We start from the raw sequence: 23,514 nt of genomic DNA on the forward strand, positions 1-23,514 counted from the left end.
TGAGAGCCTGAGTGGCCTCCGCTCCGGCCACGGGATGCTCCATCTCCAGACTAGGATATTCCCACTTTGCCCAGTGTTTGAGCTGCAAAAGTATGCTGTATTGGCGAGCCGGATTGTACGGTCTTCGCGGAGGCGGCCAGCCGGGCGTTTTCTTAGCACCACTGCTGTCAGAACAAAAAAGGCTTTGCCCAATCCAACCCGGGCCTGTCAAAGCCGTTTTCCCCAGGAGCGGGCTGTGTTCTTTAGGGATTGTGAGGGCTTGTGACTGGTTTTTTTTTCCGTAAGGTTCCTCGGCCTGGACCGCGCCTGACGTATGTACTTAAATCCAATGCCCGCATAAAAGTCCCGACCCGACTTACTACAAACCTTACGAACCCTATACTGAGTATTAAACCGTCGGTCTTCTTGCCGCGAGTCCATTGTCCATTCGACATCCCGGAACTTCAGCATTTATCCTCCGCAGAACATTTCGCCGTTCTTCGAACCGATTTCGATATTCGAATCCCCGAATTCCAGTGGCGCCCGCTGACCGAGACCGTCTTCCAGCCACGAACGAGCATTCCGTACTGAAGTCGCAACAACACGAGGCCACAACCCCTGCAGGACCTTCTCACCATTCCCACCCAGGTCCGGTCGGTTTCTCTTCAATCCGCCGCACCAACCATCGAAAAGCGACGCAGCGCATCGTGAGCCCAGGGATACTCAAACGCCCATTTGCGGATCCGAACTGCCAGAGCTCGCAGCTTCCCCGCACCAGGGAGTTGCTGCGAGGCTTGCTGTTACCTAACAAGCTGGCCCCTTGACTAATAGAAAATCGCCGGTGCCATCCGCCTTCCTTCCGGGTCCTTTGTGAGACCCGGACCATTGCCTGGGCCTCGCCCACCCAAATTTCGACAAGGGCCCAGGCTCCGCATCGCGACGAAAAAAATCACGGACCCCATTACTGCCCGTGTCCTCCTCCTTCCTTTCCGGCCAGCCTGTCGCCTATTCAGCGCCATTTCACTGGAGCATCGCCGCATCGTGCACCTGACCGCCTTGCTCGTTCTCGTCTGGGGGAGCCACACACGCCAAGCCCCTGTCCATTGAGCCAGCACATCTCCGGCGAACCCCCCCCCCTCCTCATCCCCTCCCCTCTCTTCCCCCCTGATGGCGGTCTCGAAGCCAAGACTACAGGCAGGCCGTCTGCAACCTCTCCGGGACTCGCCGGACTACAAAGCCATGGCATCCGACGACCACTCCCGGCCTTCCACCCCGGACCGGGTCTCTCGCTCTTCTTTTTCCTCCATCCGCGAACACGACAACATCCTACCGCAATCCTTCACTCAATCCAAGATCTCGTCCTACTTCGGTGCCGACTCCGAAGAGGCCATCGACTGTACCACCACTGCCAATAACAGCCCTCCCCTCACCCCCGGCTCGTCGTCCACTACCTCAGCCCGGGCGCTCAACATGATCCAGACCCAGTTCCAGCCTCCTGTCACGAACCCCAGCAGCAGGCTCCTTGGTTACTGGACTCCGGCGGATAGTTTTCAGGGATGGAAGGGCATCCAGGTGAAGGGCAAGCTCGCGAGCAAGAGTTTTGGTGATCTTCAGGTCTTGAACCAGGTCTTTAGCCATCCCCCTTCACGCCCGACTAAGCGCGGCCAGAACAGACCCGGCGAAGCTATCATCGAGCGACTACCCACCGAGATCTTGAGTAAGTCAGCCCTGTTTTTGTGTCCCTGCGCTCGTTGAGAGCCCCCTTATTAACAACCCCGCCAGGTGCCATCATCAATCTCCTCGCTCTCGATGTGCCCCCCAATGGCCTCACGAGACGCAATATCGATTTGATGTCGTTGCTGCTGACGTCTAGGACGTTGCACGTGGCCACCCTCAGCACCCTATACAGCAGAATCACGATCCCCCACTCACGGATCTTCCAAAAGTTCCTCGCTCACATCTCTGTCCACCCAAACCTGGGCACGATTGTGCGCCGGCTCGACTTCTGCCACTTCAACCCCTCGCAGCTGTTCTTGACAGCTGCCGAGCGCTCCAAAGCGCGTAACCTCACGTCTGAGACCCTCCTCCAGTGCCTAGAACTGACCCCTCATTTGCAAGAGTTCCTAGGCCAGGAGTATATCGATGAGGATCTCGATGGGGCTGTGCTGCAGAAGCTTTTCCTCGGACTTCCCCAGTTGAAAGCGATCGACTTTTGCGGTTGCACCTCGGCATCCTTCAAGGAAGCCTTTACCAACATCATCTCGCCCAACTGGCCGAATGAGCTGACAGTGCAGCGATTGTCTCTCCATAAGTGCCTGACGCTACCATCGTCGGTCTTCGAGGCAATCCTGCCACGGCTATCCCGACTCACGCACCTTGATGTCGCCGGCACGCGTATAACAGACGCGGCACTGGCCTCGATCCCACCCACGGCGCGCATTACGCACTTGAATATCACCAAGTGCACGTTGCTAACGGCTCGCAACGTGATCGATTTTCTGGCGAACCATCCTGCCGTCAAGGAGCTCCGGTTCCTGAGCCTAGCGGCCGATGCCCGCAGCCATCAGACCTTCGATCCCGAGAACGTGACCGAGCTTCTCCACATCCTCCCGGGGACGCTGAAGTCGCTGAACCTGAAGGGGAGCAAGATGACTGCTGCACACATTGATCTGCTGCGGCCCTTGACGAAGCACCTCGAGGAGCTTGCAGTCGGGCGCTCGCTGACGATGCGGGACATCAACCGGTTGTTCGTGCCGGACGAGGATGCCGATCCGGTCGTACAGGCCGAGTGGGTGCCACACACGCTCCGGTACATTGACCTGTCGGACTTTTGGGGCCAGGATATCGACCTGGTTTACCTGTTTGGCAACGCGTGTGTGTTGCTGCGGCCGTTCTCTGAGCCGCTCGAGGTGATCGAGTTAGCCGAGGACGTCTGCCGGCGCGTCAGCAAGTCATCGACTGCGCTGCAGCGTATCGGCTGGCGGCTTTCCGAGTGTGGAAGCCGTGGGTGGCTCGTGAGACAGCCCGCCAAGGTTACCAACCCCAACGCTGGTGCGATTGTTAACGTGCCGCGGGACGATGGCCGGCGCACCTGGAAGATGGGCGCCGAGTCGTGGGGTATGCGGAAGATTCCCGTTGCGCATGCCGAGGTGGGCGGTATGTATGGTAACTTTATGTTTTCGCGGAAGCTTTAAGCTTCTTTTTCCTTCTTCCCATACCTATCTCCTGCTACTCTATTCCCTCTTGTTTTTCTCTGCATCCGGCGTTGTTCTTTCTTCTATACTGCGCGGTTCGTTGTCGTCCGGGGTTTTTTGATACCATGGCAAAGCGAACGGGGCTGTATTTGCTCTTTGGGGGGGGGGAGGGGGGCGTTTTTGACTTAGTCGGTCGGCGATGACGGAGTGGTGATTGGCGTCATCTTCTGCGGAACCTGCTATTTTGTTCTGTGTATGTTGCCCTATTTTTTTCCTGCCTTTATTATTCCGGCGATGATCCTCGCGTCTGCTGCATTTTGCATTTGCACGGAGTTTGCTTTCGGCTACTTCCAGGAAGGAGTTGAAAAAGGCGCGGGGGATATACCTATTTTATCATGGAACCCAACAAAAAAAGAGGTCTGGGATTCAAAATGGGGGATGGGCAATAGGTGAAAACGGGTGGCCCAAGGAAATACCGGCGCAGGCCTAGTTGTGCGGGAGAGAGGGCAACGGAAAAGGGACATATCGTCTGAGTTTGTACTAGAAGACACGGCGATGCGAGACATGACGCGGATGAGAATGAAGACGAGGAGTTGGTGGGATGATTTGGTAAATTGTTTGATTATTGAGGGGAGTGAGATTGTTAATTGGCTTCAGTGTCTTGAGCTGAAAATAAGAAAATCCTTTCAGGGAAACTGGCAGGCACCGTGAACGAGTTGTTTTGTTGATCGTGAGTGCATTGTGTTAAGAAAGGTAGGCTGGTGTGCGGGCATTGTCGGCTTATTCGCTCCAAGTGAAGTTCATGCATGGGCTCGGCTTATCTCGAGCACCAAGACTCAAATGTCCCATGTCAAACAAACCTCAAAAAAGGGAAGAAAAAGAGAAAGGCATGAACTCAACCGAGGGGGACTTCCTCCAATTATAAATGCGTTGTGACATTTCTCAAGATAGAAAAGTGGCTGGCCATGGGAACTTGGCGCGGGCGCGTTCCGTTGGAGATAAGGGGACCTGGAATGCATTATGCCGTAAGGGGGGGAGACGAGAGGTCATCGAGATTACGGAATGCGGGTGTGCTGCGTGCAACCCCCACGCTTCAACGCAGGTACGTACCGAGCGAGGGAGTTGGGGATTGATCGACTTTTCTCTTACTGGTTGGTGAGCATGCCTGTTTTGGATGTGTAAGATAGCGAATGTACTGTGCATGAGATAGATATGTGGGAGTAGTTGTTGTCTGGGCTAGCGGTTTTGGAGGGACGGAGTTGGAGATACTTGAGTAGGTATGAACTTGAAGTCGTTCTCTGAATTTATATCTTTTTTTTAATGGTGAGATTTATCGCGTTAAGGGAGGGGCAAAACGCCGGTGAGAAAAGGAAACAATACAACGATGCAGAAAACGACAGGTAATATATGAGAATACGCGAGTATGTAGGATACAAAGTAACAACAGAACAAGAAGCATGAGCCTCGGTACGTTCAGGAACCAGCCTAAACCCTCTCTAGCTTATCTCTTCTTCTCACCGTTTGATGCCAATAAACGACAGCTAAACCAGTCTATTCCAAGACTTCGACATCCTCGCCATAAGCCAATTACTCCTCTCCCTTCTTACCATCTTCCGACTTTGAGCTCGAGTCCTCCTCAGCAGCCCCGACCGTGAGAGAATTAGTGACCTTCTCCTGGAACTCATGCCAGATCCGAGAGCTTTCGATTCCCCTGTGTTTGGACTGGTCAGCGCCCTGAAACTCAAACCTTACCCGCAACTTATAGAAAAGGGATGAAGGGGTATCTCGAGGTGTTTTATCGCCGACTAAGTAGGTGCATACATACCTCAATTGCTTAAACACCTGCACCCGCTCCTCCTCTGTCAAATCCGGGTTCTGCAACTCCTCGCGCAACCTTTCCTCATCAATCTCAAGCAAGGCTTGCGCAGCCACATGTGCGGAGACGCCCGGCTGGGCAGGAGGGAGGTCTATGAGTACAGAGGATCCTGTGTTAGTGGTAGGCCGTAGCGGTGAGATTGAGATGGAGGAAGGGGAAGAAAGGCATCTAGTGGGCCGACTTACTTGGTGAGGTGACTCCTTTCTCCCGAGAGGCTCGGATCATGGCGAGGATTTCGCTGCGGGACTTTTTGGTGGTATCGGCAGTGGTTGTCTGGCTCACAGGGGATTCGTTGCTGTCCGCCATGATGCGCAGTCCTCGGTAGGTGATTCGATGATGGAGTTTATGATCAAGCTGACCGTCAACGGTGGCAGTGAAGAAAACAGAGGCGGAGAGAAGAAGACGGGAAGGTGGTCGAAGGAATGGTGTGCCTTTGAGTGTGGAAGCGGCCGCGGCACGGGTCGGAGAGCTTAGATGTTGGTCGATTCAGCAGCGCCGCTTTATGGGGCGAGGTGATTGGCACAGGTAAATTTGCAAGGGGAACCGTGGTAAAGTTTGAAGAATGAATGGTAGGTCTATTTGCTTACGTATCGTCTTCAATCAGTCTTCGCTTCCTTAAGTAACTATGCGAGGAGTATTGGAAGTGTAAGGTTACCTAACAAGTTGCATCGCAGTGAATGACACGGACGCTGTCCATCTTAAGAGAAAACGGAGGTCAAAAACACACACACTTGCAAGGGCTCTCAAGTGCGTCTAAGATCAGATTTTCCTAAATTATACAAACCCCCACGGGATTGAGCCACGCAGTAGAGGGCTGTCACTTGTCTAGACCTTAAATTTTTGGGGACGAACAGCTGCAGCAATGCAAGTTGACGTATAAGGGTACAGTGTATGTCACAGTGCGAATTAGATCTCGCACCTCTGAATTCTTGGCACCCGCCAGCCAGCTGCCAGAGCTTTGCCGACGCGCGGCTCAAACAAGGCAGTGAGCGGGCTGTCAGCCGACCAGCTCCACCGACCTCGACCTCTAACGCCGTTTGGGAGTTGGTTGGTTGGCTTCAATCCTCCCATCAACACCATCACCGACCGCCAACGTCAACTCTCTCCCCCCATCACCCCCATCATTACGCCCGCAATCGCCGTGGTCATCGCCCCCGCCCAACTGACGCGATGGCTCCGGCACGGGACACACCGTTCCGCTCGGCGGACATGAGCATGGTCCAGCTCTACATCTCCAATGAAATCGGCCGCGAAGTCGTCAACGCCCTCGGTGAACTCGGCCTGGTGCAGTTCCGTGATCTCAATGGGGATCTTAGTGCCTTCCAGCGCGCCTTTACACAGGACATCCGCCGTCTCGACAATGTTGAGCGTCAACTCCGTATGTTACGCCATTATGACCACATCGTATCATCCACCCAGCCACCCTGGTACTTCTCGCTAACCAAAGTCTTCGCACCTAGGTTACTTCCACGCCCAGATGGAAAAGGCCGGCGTCTCGCTCCGTAAGCTGGATCTGGATGTCGACACCCTTGCCCCGCCCACGACCACCGAGATCGACGAGCTCGCCGAACGGAGTCAGAGCCTTGAGCAGCGCGTGTCTTCACTTAACGAGAGCTACGAAACGCTCAAGAAGCGCGAGGTCGAGTTGACAGAATGGCGCTGGGTCCTCCGCGAAGCCGGCGGCTTCTTCGATCGCGCCCACGGCAACGTCGAGGAGATTCGCGCTTCTACTGAAGATGACGACGCTCCGCTGCTGCAGGACATCGAACACCACATATCGGCCCCGGAGGTCGAGCGCTCGTTCTCCGGCATGAACATTGGCTTCGTTGCCGGTGTCATTGCCCGGGATCGTGTAGCTGCCTTTGAGCGCATCTTGTGGCGCACGCTGCGTGGCAACCTGTACATGAACCAGGCCGAGATCCCCGAACCGCTCATCGACCCGGCGACCAACGAGCCTGTCCAGAAGAACGTGTTTGTCATCTTTGCCCACGGCAAGGAGATCCTGGCCAAGATCCGAAAGATCTCCGAGTCCATGAGCGCCGAGGTGTACAACGTGGACGAGAACAGCGATCTGCGCCGGGACCAGGTGCATGAGGTCAACGCCCGTCTGAACGACGTCCAGAGCGTTCTGCGCAACACCCAGCAGACCCTCGAGGCCGAACTCGCCCAGATCTCGCGTTCCCTGTCCGCCTGGATGGTACTAGTCGGCAAGGAGAAGGCCGTCTTCAACACACTCAACAACTTCTCCTATGACCGCGCCCGTCGCACTCTGATCGCCGAGGGTTGGTGCCCGACCCACGATCTGCCACTCATCCGTTCCACCCTGCAGGATGTGACCAACCGTGCCGGTCTCGCGGTGCCGTCCATCATTAACGAGATCCGCACCAACAAGAAGCCACCGACATACCTCAAGACGAACAAGTTCACCGAAGCTTTCCAGACCATCGTCAACGCCTACGGCACCGCCACCTACCAGGAAGTCAACCCGGCCATCCCCGTCATCGTCACCTTCCCCTTCCTCTTTGCCGTCATGTTCGGTGATCTCGGTCACGCCATCATCATGCTGTGCGCCGCGCTCGCCATGATCTACTGGGAGAAGCCACTGAAGAAGGTCACCTTTGAGCTCTTCGCCATGGTTTACTACGGCCGTTACATCGCCCTGGTCATGGCCGTTTTCTCCATCTACACCGGTCTTATCTACAACGATATCTTCTCCAAGTCCATGACCCTCTTCAAGAGCTCCTGGGAGTGGGATGCCCCGCCCGATTTCCAGACCGGCCAAACTGTCAGCGCCCGTCTCCGGGATCCCAACTACCGCTACCCCTTTGGTCTCGACTGGCGCTGGCACGGGACGGAGAACGATTTGCTCTTCACCAACAGTTACAAGATGAAGATGAGTATTATTCTCGGCTGGGCCCATATGACCTACTCGCTCTGTTTCTCGTATATCAACGCCCGCCACTTCAAGCGCCCCATCGACATCTGGGGTAACTTCCTACCCGGCATGATCTTCTTCCAGGCCATCTTTGGTTACCTTGTGCTCTGCATCATCTACAAGTGGACCGTCGACTGGTTCGCCATCGGGCAGCAACCGCCGGGACTGCTCAACATGCTCATCTACATGTTCCTGCAGCCGGGCTTCATCGACGTACCCCTGTATCGAGGGCAAAAATACGTACAGGTCGCCCTGCTGCTCATCGCCCTCGTCCAGGTGCCTATTCTCTTGTTCCTCAAGCCGTTCTATCTGCGTTGGGAGCACAACCGCGCCCGCGCAAAGGGTTATCGCGGGATCGGCGAGCGTTCGAGAGTCAGCGCCATGGATGAGGACGATGGTGCGAATGGCGGTGCAAACGGGAGGTTGAGCGTCGATAGTGACGGCGAGGGCGTCGCTATGATCGCGCAGGGGCATGATGATGACGAGGATGACCATGGTGACGGACACGGCGGGGAGTTTGAATTTAGCGAGGTTATGATTCACCAGGTCATTCACACCATCGGTACGTCTTTGATCCCTTTACCTAATCTTCCCTTCCTTATGGGTAACTCAACACTAACTAACCGGCGTTCGTGCCCCTCCAGAATTCTGCCTCAACTGTGTCTCGCACACGGCCTCGTACCTCCGTCTCTGGGCTCTCTCGCTTGCCCATCAGCAGCTCTCAGCCGTGTTGTGGTCCATGACCATGGGCCCGGCCCTCGCCACCTCAGGCATCGGCGGCGCTATCTTCCTGGTCATTGTGTTTGCCGCCTTCTTCTGTCTGAGCTGTATCATTCTGATTATTATGGAAGGTGTCTCTGCTATGGTGAGTTGCATTTTTCCGTCTAACAAACTCAATCTCTCCCTCTCCCCCTTCTTCCTTGAAAGAAAGAGGCTTGATGCTAACTCTCGGTCTTCTTTTCAGCTTCACTCGCTGCGTCTCGCCTGGGTCGAGTCGTTCTCCAAGTTTGCCGAGTTTGGCGGGTGGCCGTTTGCACCGTTTTCATTCAAGCAGCTACTAGAAGAGTCGGAGGAGTTGAAGGAGTATCTGGGCTGAGATCTCCTTTTTCTGGTTCTGTCTTTTGTTTTTGTTTTGTTTGGTTTCCTTCGTTGCATGTTGTGTGTGAGTGATCGGGGCGATGATTGGGGTGTGTGTGATATAAGGGGGTGTGTGGTGTGTGTGTGTATTGTAGTATTAGCATGCATGCATAAATCAATGGCGGAATTTGCTTTTGATATGTTGTTTTGTTTAGAGTTTTTGGTGTTGTTGTTTCTATCGTTTTGCTGTTAACCACCTGCGAGATGCGATAGCTGCAGGCAAAGCTGAGCTGAGGCTCACCCCTGTCTCCCTTCTCAGTGTGGTCGAGCAACACCTGAAGTACATGGCCACCGGGGCTTTCATCCCCTGCTTTTCTCAATCACACCCAAATCATGAGACCTCGACATGTCTGTATATCACTCATGCCCTTTTGAATTTATTTCACTCTCATAGGTAGTTTTGCTCCCGTTGACACACCAGCTGAAAATCCAAGACATTTCCTGCAACAAAAGGGGTTGCACCACCAATCACTACTGTTAAGTTATATACAGGGCTAAGTTCGCCCAGCTGAGCGTGGACTTCGGAGCAAGCGACTGAGTTGGCACTTGAGCCCCCCACGAAAATACCGCGCATGCACTACGCTACGGCTATCTCCGGACGTCGTGCCCGGGTTCGGGTTTGACTTTGCGTCGGTTTGCCTTGGGGGAAAAAAGAATTGTTGGAAATATGACAAAATAGTAGACAAATCGATGACGGTCTGACGACCGCGATGTGACGGCTTTTGGCGCTTGGGCCCTAGCTAGGGAGAGAAGGTTTCTGGAAGCCCGTTCGTGGATACTACACGCGCAATGCGTTATCCATAGCTCCATCGCACGAACAATTAGTTAAATCTCTTCAGGGTCCCGGGATCTTGGGTAGAATAGCTTGGAAGGAAGATCCTTTCAGCCCTGGATGTGCGCATGGACCAATGGAGGCGAGCAAACCACACCTGTAGTTACCTAACTAGCTGATATCAAGCATCCTTTCTTTTACTGTTAGTGTTCGAGGGGTTGGGCGTCAAGGTGTTGCTCACGCATGGACAGATGGAGGCGAGCAAACTACCTGACTAGCTGATGCTGTGATATCAAGCATCTCATCTTTTGCTGGTATGAATGATTGGGTATGTTGCTCGCGCGCGCATCGACAAATGTATAGGAACAAACTACCTGACTGGTTGGTATCAAGCATCTCATCTTTTGTTTGGTAGTTTGAGCGGTTGAGTGTCGTGCTCAGGCATGGACAAGTGTAGGTGAGCAAACTACCTGACTAGTAGGTATCAAGCATCCCATCTTTTACGGTACTACCTGACAGCCCTTGAGTGTATGCTCGGGCGTGGACAAATGTAGGCGAGGAAGCCAACTGAGTAGCTGATGTCAAGCATCTCGTCTTTACTACAGTGTTTGAGTGTGTGCTCGGGCATGGACGAATGTATGAGAGCAAACTACCTGACTAGTTAATATCAAAGCATCCCATCTTTTACTAGAGTGTTTGATCGTGCGCTCGCATTACTCGGGTTTCAGTGAGCGAGCTCTTCGTGCAGCTCGTGGCTCTAACCTGGTTTATCCCCGAACTCGACCGTCGACCGGCCACAAGAAATCGGCATTAGCCGTTGCTTGACAGGTTAAGGGGCCCGGGGGAGCGGCGAGTTTGCCCGGCCGCTATGGCTGCTTGGGCATCTGAGACGACGGTAGTGGAAACAAGTGGGTTTGACCGTTAACTTCATGGGTTTGGCATGGAAATGAGGTGGGCTTGAGGTGGGCTTGAGGTTGGATAGTTCATGGTTTAGGGGTAGACGAGATCGCGGGGTAACAACGTGCGCATCCATCCTCTTGGGTACCCAAGTACCGTGGTGTTTGCTTGTCTGACTCGGGAAACGTGGGGAAAGGGGATTTGGGGGGTTCGAATTAGGCTTGCGATTCTCGATCTTGTGCTACCACACCTCGTGCGATAGTGGGGGGCTCGTGGCTTGAGAATCGGTGCCAAGGTATTCATGAATCACTGTCGTAGTCGCACAAACTTGACATTAGAGGTTGGAGTAACTACCGGTACACGCGCAGTGTAGGGCAAACAACGACATGTCAATGCGAAAAAAAAAGCATCCCAAGTTGAGAATCCATCCATGTTCGCCATGATACGACTCCGAGTCATAGGCAAGGTACATTCACTTTATTCGTCTCGTCTACATCGTCGGGTATGCTTGCTCTTTGCCAGCCGGTAGAGGTTCCTGCGCGCTGCAGGAGAACCGCTTTTTGATACACCCACCCCGTTACCCTACCCCCTGTAACTCCGGCACTCACTCTCCCTTCGCCTGTCGGCCGGTCCGACGCATGTCGTGAGACCTGAACCTTGTTCACCAAATGTGGACAAGAGACACCAGTGGCGATGCGTTGTGGGATGTTTACGACGGATCACGCATCGAGACGTCAGAATTCAGTCAGCAGAAGCTTGGGAGGCGATGGTCAAACTTGAAAATCGAGGGTGGTCAGGTATTTTACAGCTTCCTGACAATCCATGCATTTAGGATACGGTATGGTACAATTTTGTGGGGGCCGTTTCGACCCAGGATTGGTATTACCGCACGCGAAGGAACCACTCAACACCACGAGCCCACATAACATCCACCACCCCAAAACCACCGATGGTACTGCCTACACCGGCGGGTACGCCCCATCGTATCGATCGTGCAAATCGCTAAACACTCGGCGATCCAGGCTGACATCTGCAGCTTCTCACCCAGCCACTCGCTTCGGAATGTTCTTGGAAGAGCCGGAACGGCGGAAACCCACCCAAAATGGCCAACAAATCTCCCGCGCCACATACTCGCAGCATTTAGACGCCGCAGCCGCGTTTCAAACCCGGAGGAGCTCACCATCCCGCTTGCTAAGAACAGAATATGAATACCGGGGAGCATGGAAGGAAGAAAAATGACCCCTTCCCCAGGCCTAGATGCCGGGGTTGGAAGCGTTACCTCGGCCAGACCGGCCCGTACCTGCATGGCGATGCGACTGCAAGTCAGCGGACACTGAACAATGAAGTGGGAAAGTGGGATTTCGTGAGAATGCACTTACACGGCAGAGCGAAACAACACAGCCATCGACGAGCAGCTTACTGGAATTGACAACGGGTTTCTCAATTCGTTCGTAAACGGTACTGCCTTTCATCCACTTCATTTCAGTCCTCCTAGTAATTCCCTGTATCACTGGTGTTATCACCTTGTAACTCCCCATGACATGAAACCGAGAACGTCCTGGCAAGCCTGGTCGGCTGCCAGCCCGATACGGCCCAATACGGTCCGGCACTTTTGCTTTCTTGGGCCGTATCGGGCTGGCAGCCGACCAGGCTTGCCAGGACGTTACTCACAATACCTACTCTAATACTTTAAATCAGTGTCCTTCCTTTACCAACCCTAGTGGAGCAGTTTCTCTCTCCCTTCTCTTTTCGGCAATGTCCTAGCCGTATCTCTCATGTCATGTCACCTTGAAAAGTTACCTGGCACGTGCCTGGTCATAGTCCACTCATCAGGTTGCCTGTCTCGAGAGTCCGAGTTTGTTTGCCAGGTATGACACCAGCGTGATGAACGCTCGAGTGATAAAATCTTGAGTCAATAACGAGGGTTACCCTGGGAACCACCCCCTTTCCCGACCATGTGCCGACAAGGTCCGGTACACTAGTACACGTGGGAAGTTGCCGCAAACCGTTCGTTCCCAACATATCGTACCACTTTTTCCCTTGTACATAGTAAGACCTAAAACCGAAAAGCACGATAAAGAACAATCTCGAACAACGTGATCTCGATGGCAAGCCCCCTAAACATTTGCCACCGGCAAGCTTCCAATGTTCTTCGCCTCATGAATCCGGGGATGATCCCGCTCCATGAGTCAAACAGCCCCAGTCCACCCTCAACCGCATCAAAGCTTTCCCCCCCAAGCAAGCAAGCAAGCAGCTCCCCTCCTCCGTACCATCATGCAGACCTCCCGGAGATACAAACTTCGGTGCGGGGAAACCACCAAAAGAAGGGCCCAAAACGATCGAGGAACCGGGGAACCGGCGAGTCGAGAACTCGAGAATCCACTATGGCAAGGACAAACACCAAGCTGAAAGAGGTTTGATAAGGAAAGTTTGATATGAATCTGACTCGAAAACATCTACCCCCACCCCCCCTTCCGCTCCAAGACACGACACGGTCCCCAAGACACGACACGACACGACACAGCATGACACAAACGCCACGACATGAACGAACATCGCTTCGTTATTCGAACAACTCGCCAAACACAACCATACCTAGTGCGTACCTAAGTACCTACCCAAGTACCTAAGTACCTACCTACTTACCCTAGGACGGGAGTACCTACCTACCTACCTTAAAACAGGAGGCAAAATACACACAAGGTAAACGAGCTAGTTACCCTTCCCCCCAACTGCTGACCCAACTTGCCGAGTGATAAGAACATCAGACGTTTGCTCGCTCCATTTTTGTTTGACTCCTCATGTCTGGGTGGGTGATGGATGGATGGAATGGATGTTTTGGACGTCAGATATCAGATATCGGATATCAGACAACCTCCAGGATTCGCGAAGGTGGGGAGGAAAGAAAGGGGGAGAGAGAAGAAAGGAGAGAGGACGAGGAGAGCCGGAGAACGGGGGGATGAGAGTGTAGTAGGCTGCTAGAAGTAGTAAGGTCATAGAGGGAAGAGCTAGAGAAACTTAGACAACTGATGTTCATACATAGTACACTCAAATGATCAAATACACAAGTCAAACATAGCAAAATGGACAAACCAACAAAGTACAGTGAAGCCATCGGTCTATTTCCCATTGCTTTGCTTGCTCAGCTCTATCCGACTTGCTTCCTATAGCCTTCCTCCCAATTTTGGTATAGTTTCCCGTTTTCTGATTACAGGCCTCGTTCTTATTCACCTCATCCCACAAAAGCACAAAACACTGCCTGTAATACTCAGTTCCCCCCTCACAACCCCCAAACACTATGTTTGTTTATCAACCCAGGCCAAGCCAAGCCAGTCCGCCGCCCAAGAAAAAGGAAAAATAAACCAAAGATGGATAGACGAGTAATAGAAAAACAGAGACAAAACAAATTCAGTGTTGCCTACCCATCCAGCCACCCTTCCTATCGACCAATTTGTTTATGTCACAGGCCCATGGCCCTCCTTCCTCTCTCCATTCTGATATATCCACTACCCCGACCCATCTGCCCTCTCCTGAATCCACTACAGGGTCGGGCGGGTAGAAGGGTGTTGCATAAAAGGGAGGGAAACGACAAAAAACGAGGGTAGGAAAAAACAACGCCATGCATGTGCTCTTGCGAAAGCCAGTTTAACAAAATAGAAAATGAAAACCAATGACGAAAAGCAAAAAGGAAAAAAAAACGCCGTATCCTATTGCCACTGCCCGGTTTGGCCTGATTTGGTGTGATAACAAGATAACCTCCCCCCCGAGATCACCGGACACTCAAACGAGGCCAAGTATAAAATGCAGCCCGGGCCGTGATGATAAAAGGAATATGCAACCAAGATTAATATGGGTATGTACGATAAGTTTCGGCCGCATAAAGTAAAGTAACGAGAGGGTATGGTTTGATAATCGATCCAAGAGCGGAAGAGAGAGTAAAGGAAACCGACAAAGAGAGTGGGGGAGAAACCCGAGAGATTAAAGAGGGTGGTAGGGTCCCCGTAGTCGAGGGGCATTTGTTGTAGTTAAGAAAGTGAGCGGGATGTTGTTGAATCCATCACTTCCCGCCCAAGTGAGAAAGGGGAAAGCCTCAAATCATTGAGTTTTGCGCGACAGCCATCTCGCTCTCGATGTCGTTCTCATACGCCAGCGGCGCCCACACCCGCCAGTGGAGCACACCCAGGTGGGCCAGCCGCATGGCCATGTCTTCGAGGCCGGCATCCTCACGCGGCTCGCGCGGTTCTTCGGTGCTGAAGAGTCCGCCTCCAGTCACCCTCTGGCTGTGGCTGCTGTGGTGGTCACCACGCCGGTCCAGCCGGCTCGGGTACCCCGCCAAGCGCCCGCCTGTAGCATGCGAGAAGAGAGCGACGCCAGACAGGTTCTTGAACTCCATGGAGCGGCGGGCTAGCTCAGCGAGTAGGCGTTGCTGGAACTGGGCTTCGACCTCGCGGAAGAGGCCGCCCTGCACATCGTCGAGGCAGGCGGCCAGCTGGGCTTCGAAGCCGGGCAGCGAGGGCGGGGCATTGGCGTAACGCAGGATCTGCAGGGCCATTGAGCCTGACAGTTCCTTCCACCGCTCGCCAGCATTGCAGACGTGCGGCGCAGTGTGGAGAAGGGCGAGGAGGGAGTTGTAGAGCTCTGAGGCCCGGCACCGTGCGTCGGCTGCGTCTCCAACGGTGGGCTGGCCGAAGAAGCTGCCCGAGTTGCGTGGAGATGAGAAATTGGAGCTGCCGTCACTGAAGGCAAGACTTGAAGGGCGAGAGCTGTGGGCGGCCTGGAAGTTGAACTCGCCCGATAGCCGGTTGGCACCCGTCGTAGCGGCCTCCTCGCTGACATACGACGGCACACACATCTGGGTGGCTCGCGACAAGCGCTCCAGTTCTTCGAACTTGCGCATGCAAACCTCGAGACAGATGCTGTCGTACATGTCGGAGCGGAGCTTAGCCACGCGGTCCTCGTCGAAGACAAACGTTGGCGGGAGCTCGGACCCGGCGGACGGGAGTACTAGGCGAGAGAGGGCATCGAAGAACACCGACATCTCTCCGAAGGCATGCTGGTACGGCATGGGCGACCCAGCGTACAGCCGCTCGGCGGATTCCAGGGCGTCACGGTACCACTTCCGAGACGGGGCGATGCTCAACCTGCCACTCTCCATCTTCCGGAAGAACCAGCGCTGCTCAAAGTGGACGGTATCCTCGATAAGCACCGGGCGCAGACAACGGATCTGGTGGTTGGCCACGTCCAGCTTCATGGCTTCGAGAACGTTGAGCAGACTCCGCATTCCCTTGACGAGCTCCGGCATGTCGTTGTTGCTGTTGCCGTTGCTGAGCTCTTGGTACATCTCGTCCACCCACTCGTCTCGCATGGGAGCGCAGTGCAGTTTGAGAACGCTCGCCAGCCATGACGCCAACTTCTCGAGATCGGCCACACCCCGGTTGAACTGTTGCATGAGCAGCTCCACATTCAAGCCCTCGTTGAGCAACTCGCGGTCGCGTTGCGGTACCAATGTCTCTATGATGTCCCGGATTGCCCGAAGCAGCACGGGTAGACTCCAATCCCCGTGACCGTTGGCTGCATAAAATGAATCCCGATCCGTGACGAACATTACCAGCTGGTCGAATAATGTGTTCCAGAACTGGTTCGCCCGCTCTTGCTTCTTTTTCCCCTTCTCACCGTCCAGGTTCGGCCGAAAGTGGAGCTCAGGGTCGAAGTTGATGTCATGGCGCAGCTTGGGGTTATGCACGATCTTATGTACGTCGAGTTCGCTCAGCGTCGCTTTTGTCACGGGTGGTTCCAACTGTGGGCTTGCAGGGAGTGTGGGATGCGACGTAGGTGGTTGTGGCCGCGGCTCTAACCCCGGTGTGCGTGCTGGAAGATACTCGGCTTGCGGCCTCGGGTTTGAAGAGGTTGAGCAGGAAGAGGAATTCCGCGAGAGAGATTGTGGTGGTGTGATCAGCCGCCCATGTCCGCTCGGCCTGCTCTCACTGAGCTTCCGGGGGAGGTTTTGGGGGAGAGGCTTGAGTTCTTCGGAGTCTGATTTAGAGGGCTGTGGCATCGTCTCGGGTGTGGACTCTGTCGGCATCGGCTCGTCTCTTGAATCCTGCTTCCTGTGAGTCGACATGTGGTGGTCAATACCTCCACCAGCGCCTTGTTCGCTCATGTTGTCTGTTGTGTCCTGCCACTGAGTGTTTAGGTCGATCGGTCGAGATCAGATGCGGCGCTCGTCGTGAGAGGCCTTAAGCGGAGGGACGAGAGGGAAAGAGCAGTGGGAAGCAGGGAGGTTCGGTTCGCTAGCCTGTATAAAGAGGCAAAGAGAAGCACAGCTAAAAGGAGAGCAGGTTCCGGTCAGCAACTCAACGGGAAATTAAACGGAAGCTAAATAACTTCGGACGGCCAGTGCGGAAAACCCTCTGTACAGCAGGGGGCGCAAACAAAGCGGTGGGCAACACAATCCCGGAGACGAGGTCTCGTGAAATCGGCTGGCTGCATGGGGCACGGTAGCCGTGACCAACCCGGTGGCCGGAGGAGCAAAGCCCTCGGGGACCGACCGCAGAAAGGGTGGGAAGAAGTTATGTATTCGTCTGCACAAGAACCATGGTGGTGGTGGGAGAGGGGAAAGTTCCCGGCGAGCAGCAGCAGCAGGAAATTGTTGACGTACCTGCGAGATTCCCAGTGTGTTGAGCTCTTTCCTTGGGAAATACCAACGGGAGCACGCAGCAGGGTAGCACGGAGCGTCGAACAAAGCTCTTCAGCTGAAAAGCAACGAGGATGCCCCGTTCAAATAGGGATTCGAGAAACCGCCAAAGGGTCTTTGTGTATTTGCATGCGTATGTATGTTTCTGCGTCGGGTTGTCTGTTGTCCGTCTGTGTCTGAGTGGGAAGGCCAGGTGAGTGACGATCCTCGAGCCGGCGGTGAGTCGACCTCCAGGGTAGGTAGGTCTGGACTAACTGAGAGGAAATGGCTATCGGTCGGTCGGTAGGTCAGGTCGACAACACGACAGGTCGGTAGATATCGGTACAGGAGGCGGGTGTGTTGTGATCAAGCAGCAACAGCAGTGAGTAGTTTGTACGCAAACGGCCGCAGGTATGGACAAGAACAACAATGACAAGGAGGGAGATCAAGTCCTCAGGTATGTATGTATGTATAAGGAATAAGGAAGATATATCCGGAATAAGAACAGTAGCAGACGGAAGGAGCGAGAAGGAAATCCAAAACGAGTGGTATGCGCGGAGGGCGACGATTATTACTTATTACTTTCAAAGGAGGGAAGGGAAGGCAAAAAAAGGAGAGCGAGTGAGAGTGACCAGGATGTGATGCAGTGGCAGAGCGTGGTCCTCCATGGATCTGGTCGAAAAAGGACCGCCCAAAGAAAGGGTACATCACTCCATCCCTCCACTCTGCAATGCCCAGGTGCATCCCTTCGCAGGGGGGCGTGTGTGGGAGGCCAAGCGGCGTGTGCCACCGCCATCACCTGGCTCCTCTGGAACATCGTGTGGGTCGAGCGCTGCTCCCAAACTGTTGCATCTGGGGGCGAGGGATGAAGCGCGGGAGCGGCATTAGCACAGCAAAGAAGGAGCACCCCTTCCACATCACACATCCATGAATCTCATCGACAAGTTTCCCGGGCAGCTTGACCCTCAGGTTCCCCCCCGCTCAGCAACAAGGACAACAACAACAACACAGCGCAGCGCAGCGTAACGCTTGGTTGGCAAAACCGACCGGTCAATCAGGTCAGCCCAGGTCCGCAGTCGGGTGCTGCTTTTGGGGGGGACTCTCGTCGAGTCGGATCAGTGTGGTATGAAAGGTGTGCGCGTGTGGGTGAGAATTTTCGCGCCAGCACACCACACTGTCTGCAGGAAAGCACGAAGGAAAAAAAAGGGAAAAGCGGCAGGCATGGCTGGTTGCTAGATCCACGCCTTCTTTCCCTCCGAAAGGGCAAGCTGCCTGTTCCTGGCAACGCCGCCTTCCTGGCGTCGCTGGTCGGTGGGGTTGGCCCACTTTTTCTTTCTCAGGTCGCACGCCCACGGGTCCCCTGGCGAGCCTGGCGAGCCTTGGAATCGAAATCAGGCGCGGGCTGGATGGGGCAAACGTACGGTATGTTGTGTATGTATGGTAAGCTAACGTTACCTACCGATGGTATGGTAACAATGTAAGGAACATGATCTTCGTACCGGGACGGGCACTGGGGTCGAAGGGCGAGGGGAAGGCAAATTATGAGAGTGACGCCTTACCGACTAATGTCACTTTCAGCACTTACTGTGTGAAAGAAGAAAACGTTGGCTTGTTTGTTTGTTTCCTCTCCTCCGTCAGGCCTCCAGACTCGTCTACCAGTACTTGACCGGTCGAGGCCAATGAAGGAAAATGCAAGAAGACCACGCTCGCTGGCGCCTCCCGGTCCTACTGCAGTCTACACTTGTGTATCCAGTTATGTTGTTGTTGAGTCTCCGTGCCTCATCCAGTTAAACCTAGAGGAAGACAAGTACTCAAGAGCCGGCAATCAAGAGCGGGTAGAGCGAAAAACCGGCATGAAAGGAACATGAATCGAGCCCAATGGTCAAAAAATGGGTTAAGACTCGACTCTGTTCACCGTGTCCGACTCGGGTTTGCCAGAGCGGTCAAGCAAATGTGGGAAACGAGGACCGCGAGGGGCGAAATGTACCCAACTGCAAGGGAAGAGCAGACTCGGCAGAGTCAACGGCGAAGAGAGCCACACACGGTGCACCACACGTCGCCGCTGGGCATCGACACAGTATGTACGACCGGGTAGCGAGGTGGTGGTGGTGCGAGATGTTTGTGCTTGTTTGGCGGCTTGACTCGAGGTTGGTTAGTCCGTAACTAACTATTTGCGCGTCTCGATAATCGGACGACGGGTAATTCCTTTTTCTTTCGTTAGGCTTTTTTAGCTCTTTTTTTTCGATTTTATATCGAGTTTTATTTGTCCTTGCGGCTCCGCCGGCCCTGCTGGAACGAGACCTCGTCCGCAGCACAATGTGGTGTAAGTATGTGCTGTCGAGGAATGATTCATTGCCCTGCTTTTCCTCTCGCTTGAGTGGAAATCGCCAGACATGGGTGGGCAGGGTTGCATATGGCAACATTCCGCAACCCGCCGCCCCCTCCGTCGGCGGTTTGAAACGTTTCTGGCTGGTGGGTTTAGGAATCGCGATGGTCGGGGTACTTCCTTTGTACGAGTGGGCGGGCTTGCGGTGCAGTGCAGTGCAGTTGGACGACGGGGAGTTTTCGAGGTGTGGAGGTGAGCGTGCCACGCTCCGGCAGTAGCACCTGTCATCCTCCAGAATTAACTATCCTGTGTCAGCACATTTTTAGAATCGGTTGGTGCTGGGCACACCAAAGTGCGGCGGCTCATCCGGACGGCATGCCGAGATCAAGACGCTCGCATTTGGCACGGGACCCGCTCCTCAAACCCCCAGGGTTGAGAGAGTATCGTTGTGATCTTCGCGCAGAACGATCGACGGACCCCCCGAACATCAAATCGCGCCAGAAATCGGAAGCTTGGTGTTGGGCTTGGCTAACCATTGATTTTGATCCTTGGCTTTCCCTTGGCCGCTCCCTCACATGTTCTTCTTGGAGGTGGGGTGAAAGGGCCTGATTTGGCTGCGGTGTGGGCGACCCGGCTCGTATCCTACGGCATCGTCGGCTGGTTGGTGATGGAGGGTGGGAGACGGGAGTTTGAGAATGGATGGGCTGTAGGAAGAAAAAAGCATGACCAACACTGGGCAGGAGTCACTGGACCAGCAAAGTCCACCAGAGCGTGCCAGCAGTGCAGCCCTGGCCCGCTTGGACATGCACGCTGAATGAAGAGCTGCAAGCGCAGAGCGCAAGCGGCTCACGTAAATTATGCGCAGCAACCTGAGTCCTGTTCCGCGCCGTCCATGCCCTGGCTTGCCTGGCTCCGTCGAGGAGGTCGCTCGAGTGAGAAGCAACATCGCAATTACCAAGCCGCCGTTCCCCGGCGGGTGCTCATTAATGCGGAAATTTCCAGCGTTACATACGATGATACGACAGTCATAACGTAGCCCGTATTGGGAGCCGCGGCTGGTGGCCCGCCCCGGCAGGCAACAACGACTGGAGGAAAGGGTCGCCCAGCGCTAGCCCCGAATCAGCCGATGTCGAAATGCCTCCCAGATCCAGACTGGGGTTGAGGGGCTGTTCCGGGCGATTGGGAATCATCCCACGCGCGCTTCTTGAGCCTTTGCCCCACGCTCCGTGTTTCGGCGCGTCTAGGACGCAAGCCCTCAGCTTTGTCGCTGTGTCGCCGTAAGGTTGTCTCGCTCGAAAACCTCTCGGCGGGGCGAAGGGCGATGGTTGACGTTGTTACGGGCCATTGGCGCTGGGCCCGGTTCGGGTCTCTAGGGCGGGGAGGGAATCACCCCCGTGACGCTGGTGGTTTGCATAGCATGGCCAGTTGGCGCGTGTGAGTGATTTTGTTAGTGTCCCAGCGTCTCGACAAGACAAGGTTTGTCTTGACTCGCGCTGGCCCTGATTCGATCTCCCGGGTCGACGTCGGCAAGCTCGGTGACCGTGCTTGTGCTGCGTGGTGAGTTTAACTGCCACTCGCAAATTGTGCACCCTTCCTTTGGCCTCTCAGCGGTGCCTCAGCCGCGACGCTTGAAACGGCAAATAGGCAGCAATTTCCACCTGCAGCATACCGCCTTCCATCGCAACCAAGAGCGGTCCGTCCGACTTCACTCGAGATCGACGAGATGTTGCCTTGTCTTTTGGAAGAAGAAGATACGAAACTTCGAAGTTTTTGAGACAAAGACTCAGCTTTGTTTCGTCATCCGATTCCGTTGGGAGGGGAAGAGGGTGCAAATGGCCGTTTGGGCTGGACCTCCAGGGGGCGGATCCGGATCCTAGGCGGCCATGTGGCTCGCGGGGCCGCAAGAAAGCCGCGAAATTCATGGGATTGGTGGCCGCCTTTTAGCGAGCCAAGCAGCCCACTTGCGAGACCGCGATCCCGGGTTCCAAGTTCCAGCTCCGGGGCGCGAGCTGTGTCCAGGAACAAAATGCTGAATGGGGCACGCGATGTGCACTGGTGCTTCTCCTACTACCTATGTAGAGGCCCAATATGCCGCCAGGCGCATGTGCTATGAGCGGTGATACGGTAGTTAACCGTTATCAACAAGAAATTAACAGGGCATTTGAGCATCGCGGAAACACCGGGCATGGCAGTGGGCAGGATGAGCATCATGCCGAGCCGCGATTGTAGTGGAGTGTATCGCATGTAATTCGTACATAATACGGATGGTGAATTACATTACACTACTCAGTTACCTACCGCCTAGCCCTCGGCAGCGGGGCGGTGAACGGAGTTGCACCACCAGTCGCACCAGAGCCTCTCTTTTCTCCGGATTGGAGGCCAAGGCAAAATAACTTCCTCCACCACGTCAGCCACTTCACCTTGCCTCCTCGGTGTCGCAATGCAGCTGGCCAAAAACAAAGGTGACAGGTGGGCGGGCGGTGCTACTTTCTAGCGGTCAGTGGCTCGCGCATTGCATTGCATTTCATTTGGACATTTTCCCTCCCCCATTTGCTTTCCGTTCCTCTTCCCTTGTCGGGCGCCTCGCATCACCACAACATAAAATGCGTCACAGCCCCCCCGCCTATTATCTCAGGCGCCCGGTTGGCAATTGGCCACATAACATCCTTAGACATTGACGAGAGAACAAAGCATCGGATCGGGGCAAGTTTTACCGGCTGGGTTGACTCTGACCTCCAACGATTCTGTGGTACATTGCCTCATTGCTTCGACGACACAAGCGTTGACTCGCGAATATTCATCTTATCATACGATGCGTTGTCAGACCCGCCTGGTTGCCTCTCAATTTGAAGAGATGAAAAACTTTGCGAGTCATGGCGTGACCTCTGATACGGGCGGTTACAAGTGTCGTCAATGCACTCCTAGGCATCCTTCCTTGACGACGCAGAATTGCTGACAAAACAAATCACGATAGCTCTAAAAGGTATCAGAGCTCTGCCTACGTCAAAGTCAAAGCCTTCAAGTGAACCGTGGTGTTTGTGTTGTTGCTCCCGAAGTCAGCGGCCCGAAATAAGGTGTATCCAGTACTCTCGGGCAGCATACACAGACGGTCGTCTTCATAGTGAAACTAATGACACCTGCTGGGACATCCCCGGCTGATCTACCACTTACACGTGCCGACGTCAGACCCGACTCAAGTCGACCTAATCTCAGCTGTATTTGTTTGCAACTCTAGCCCTCTTCCAGCACAGGCGTGCTTTTGATTACTCCCGCTCACCCGACGAGGAGGTCAATTCTCACTCGGCGGCGGGACAGTGGCTTAATGGCTTGGTCGGGGAATGGGGGGGGGGGGGGCACGGTATTATGACCCTGAGGGTGAAACTTGCCGGGACAGATCCCCTTCTGCATGAATTCCAGGTCAACTCCCAATGTCACATCACGGATGTTGTCCTGTCGAGAGTAGTATGTACCTTTCCCTCAGCGCGAGAGTGGCCCCCAATTGTATCCTCTTTTGGCGGCTGCTTTTCCAGATCGACCGTCTTACCCAGACTCATCCGGTCCATACATACGGCCATGGTGCGGATCTGACCATACCGGGCCGGGGCCGGCGGCACTCATCTCTAAGTGACCGTTTCATGTTAATTCCCGGCCTTCCGTCTCAGTTGCCTTGTTTCACGAACCACCCAACCATATCACAGCCCTCTGTCAACACGCACGTAAAGAAG

At 54.5% G+C, this 23,514-nt stretch overlaps 2 protein-coding genes across 2 annotated transcripts; one reads left to right on the top strand and one right to left on the bottom strand.

Moving 5' to 3' along the window:
- Window positions 1–1,218: 1,218 nt before the first annotated feature.
- Window positions 1,219–9,080, top strand: C8A04DRAFT_40222 (V-type ATPase 116kDa subunit family-domain-containing protein; the record flags this gene model as incomplete). Its single annotated transcript, XM_062784865.1, has 7 exons — window positions 1,219–1,696; window positions 1,762–3,144; window positions 4,636–4,640; window positions 6,274–6,427; window positions 6,510–8,546; window positions 8,629–8,849; window positions 8,949–9,080. The coding sequence occupies 7 exons, from the start codon at window positions 1,219–1,221 to the stop codon at window positions 9,078–9,080; spliced, it is 4,410 nt and encodes a 1,469-aa protein (XP_062633447.1).
- Window positions 9,081–14,880: 5,800 nt separating this feature from the next.
- C8A04DRAFT_40223 (T-complex protein 11-domain-containing protein) lies at window positions 14,881–16,950 on the bottom strand (the record flags this gene model as incomplete). Its single annotated transcript, XM_062784866.1, has 2 exons — window positions 14,881–15,076; window positions 15,119–16,950. The coding sequence occupies 2 exons, from the start codon at window positions 16,948–16,950 to the stop codon at window positions 14,881–14,883; spliced, it is 2,028 nt and encodes a 675-aa protein (XP_062633448.1).
- Window positions 16,951–23,514: the final 6,564 nt, after the last annotated feature.

The sequence above is a fragment of the Dichotomopilus funicola genome (genome assembly GCF_033296635.1).
Source record: "Dichotomopilus funicola strain CBS 141.50 unplaced genomic scaffold C8A04scaffold_88, whole genome shotgun sequence".
NCBI classification, from domain to species: Eukaryota; Fungi; Ascomycota; class Sordariomycetes; order Sordariales; family Chaetomiaceae; genus Dichotomopilus; species Dichotomopilus funicola.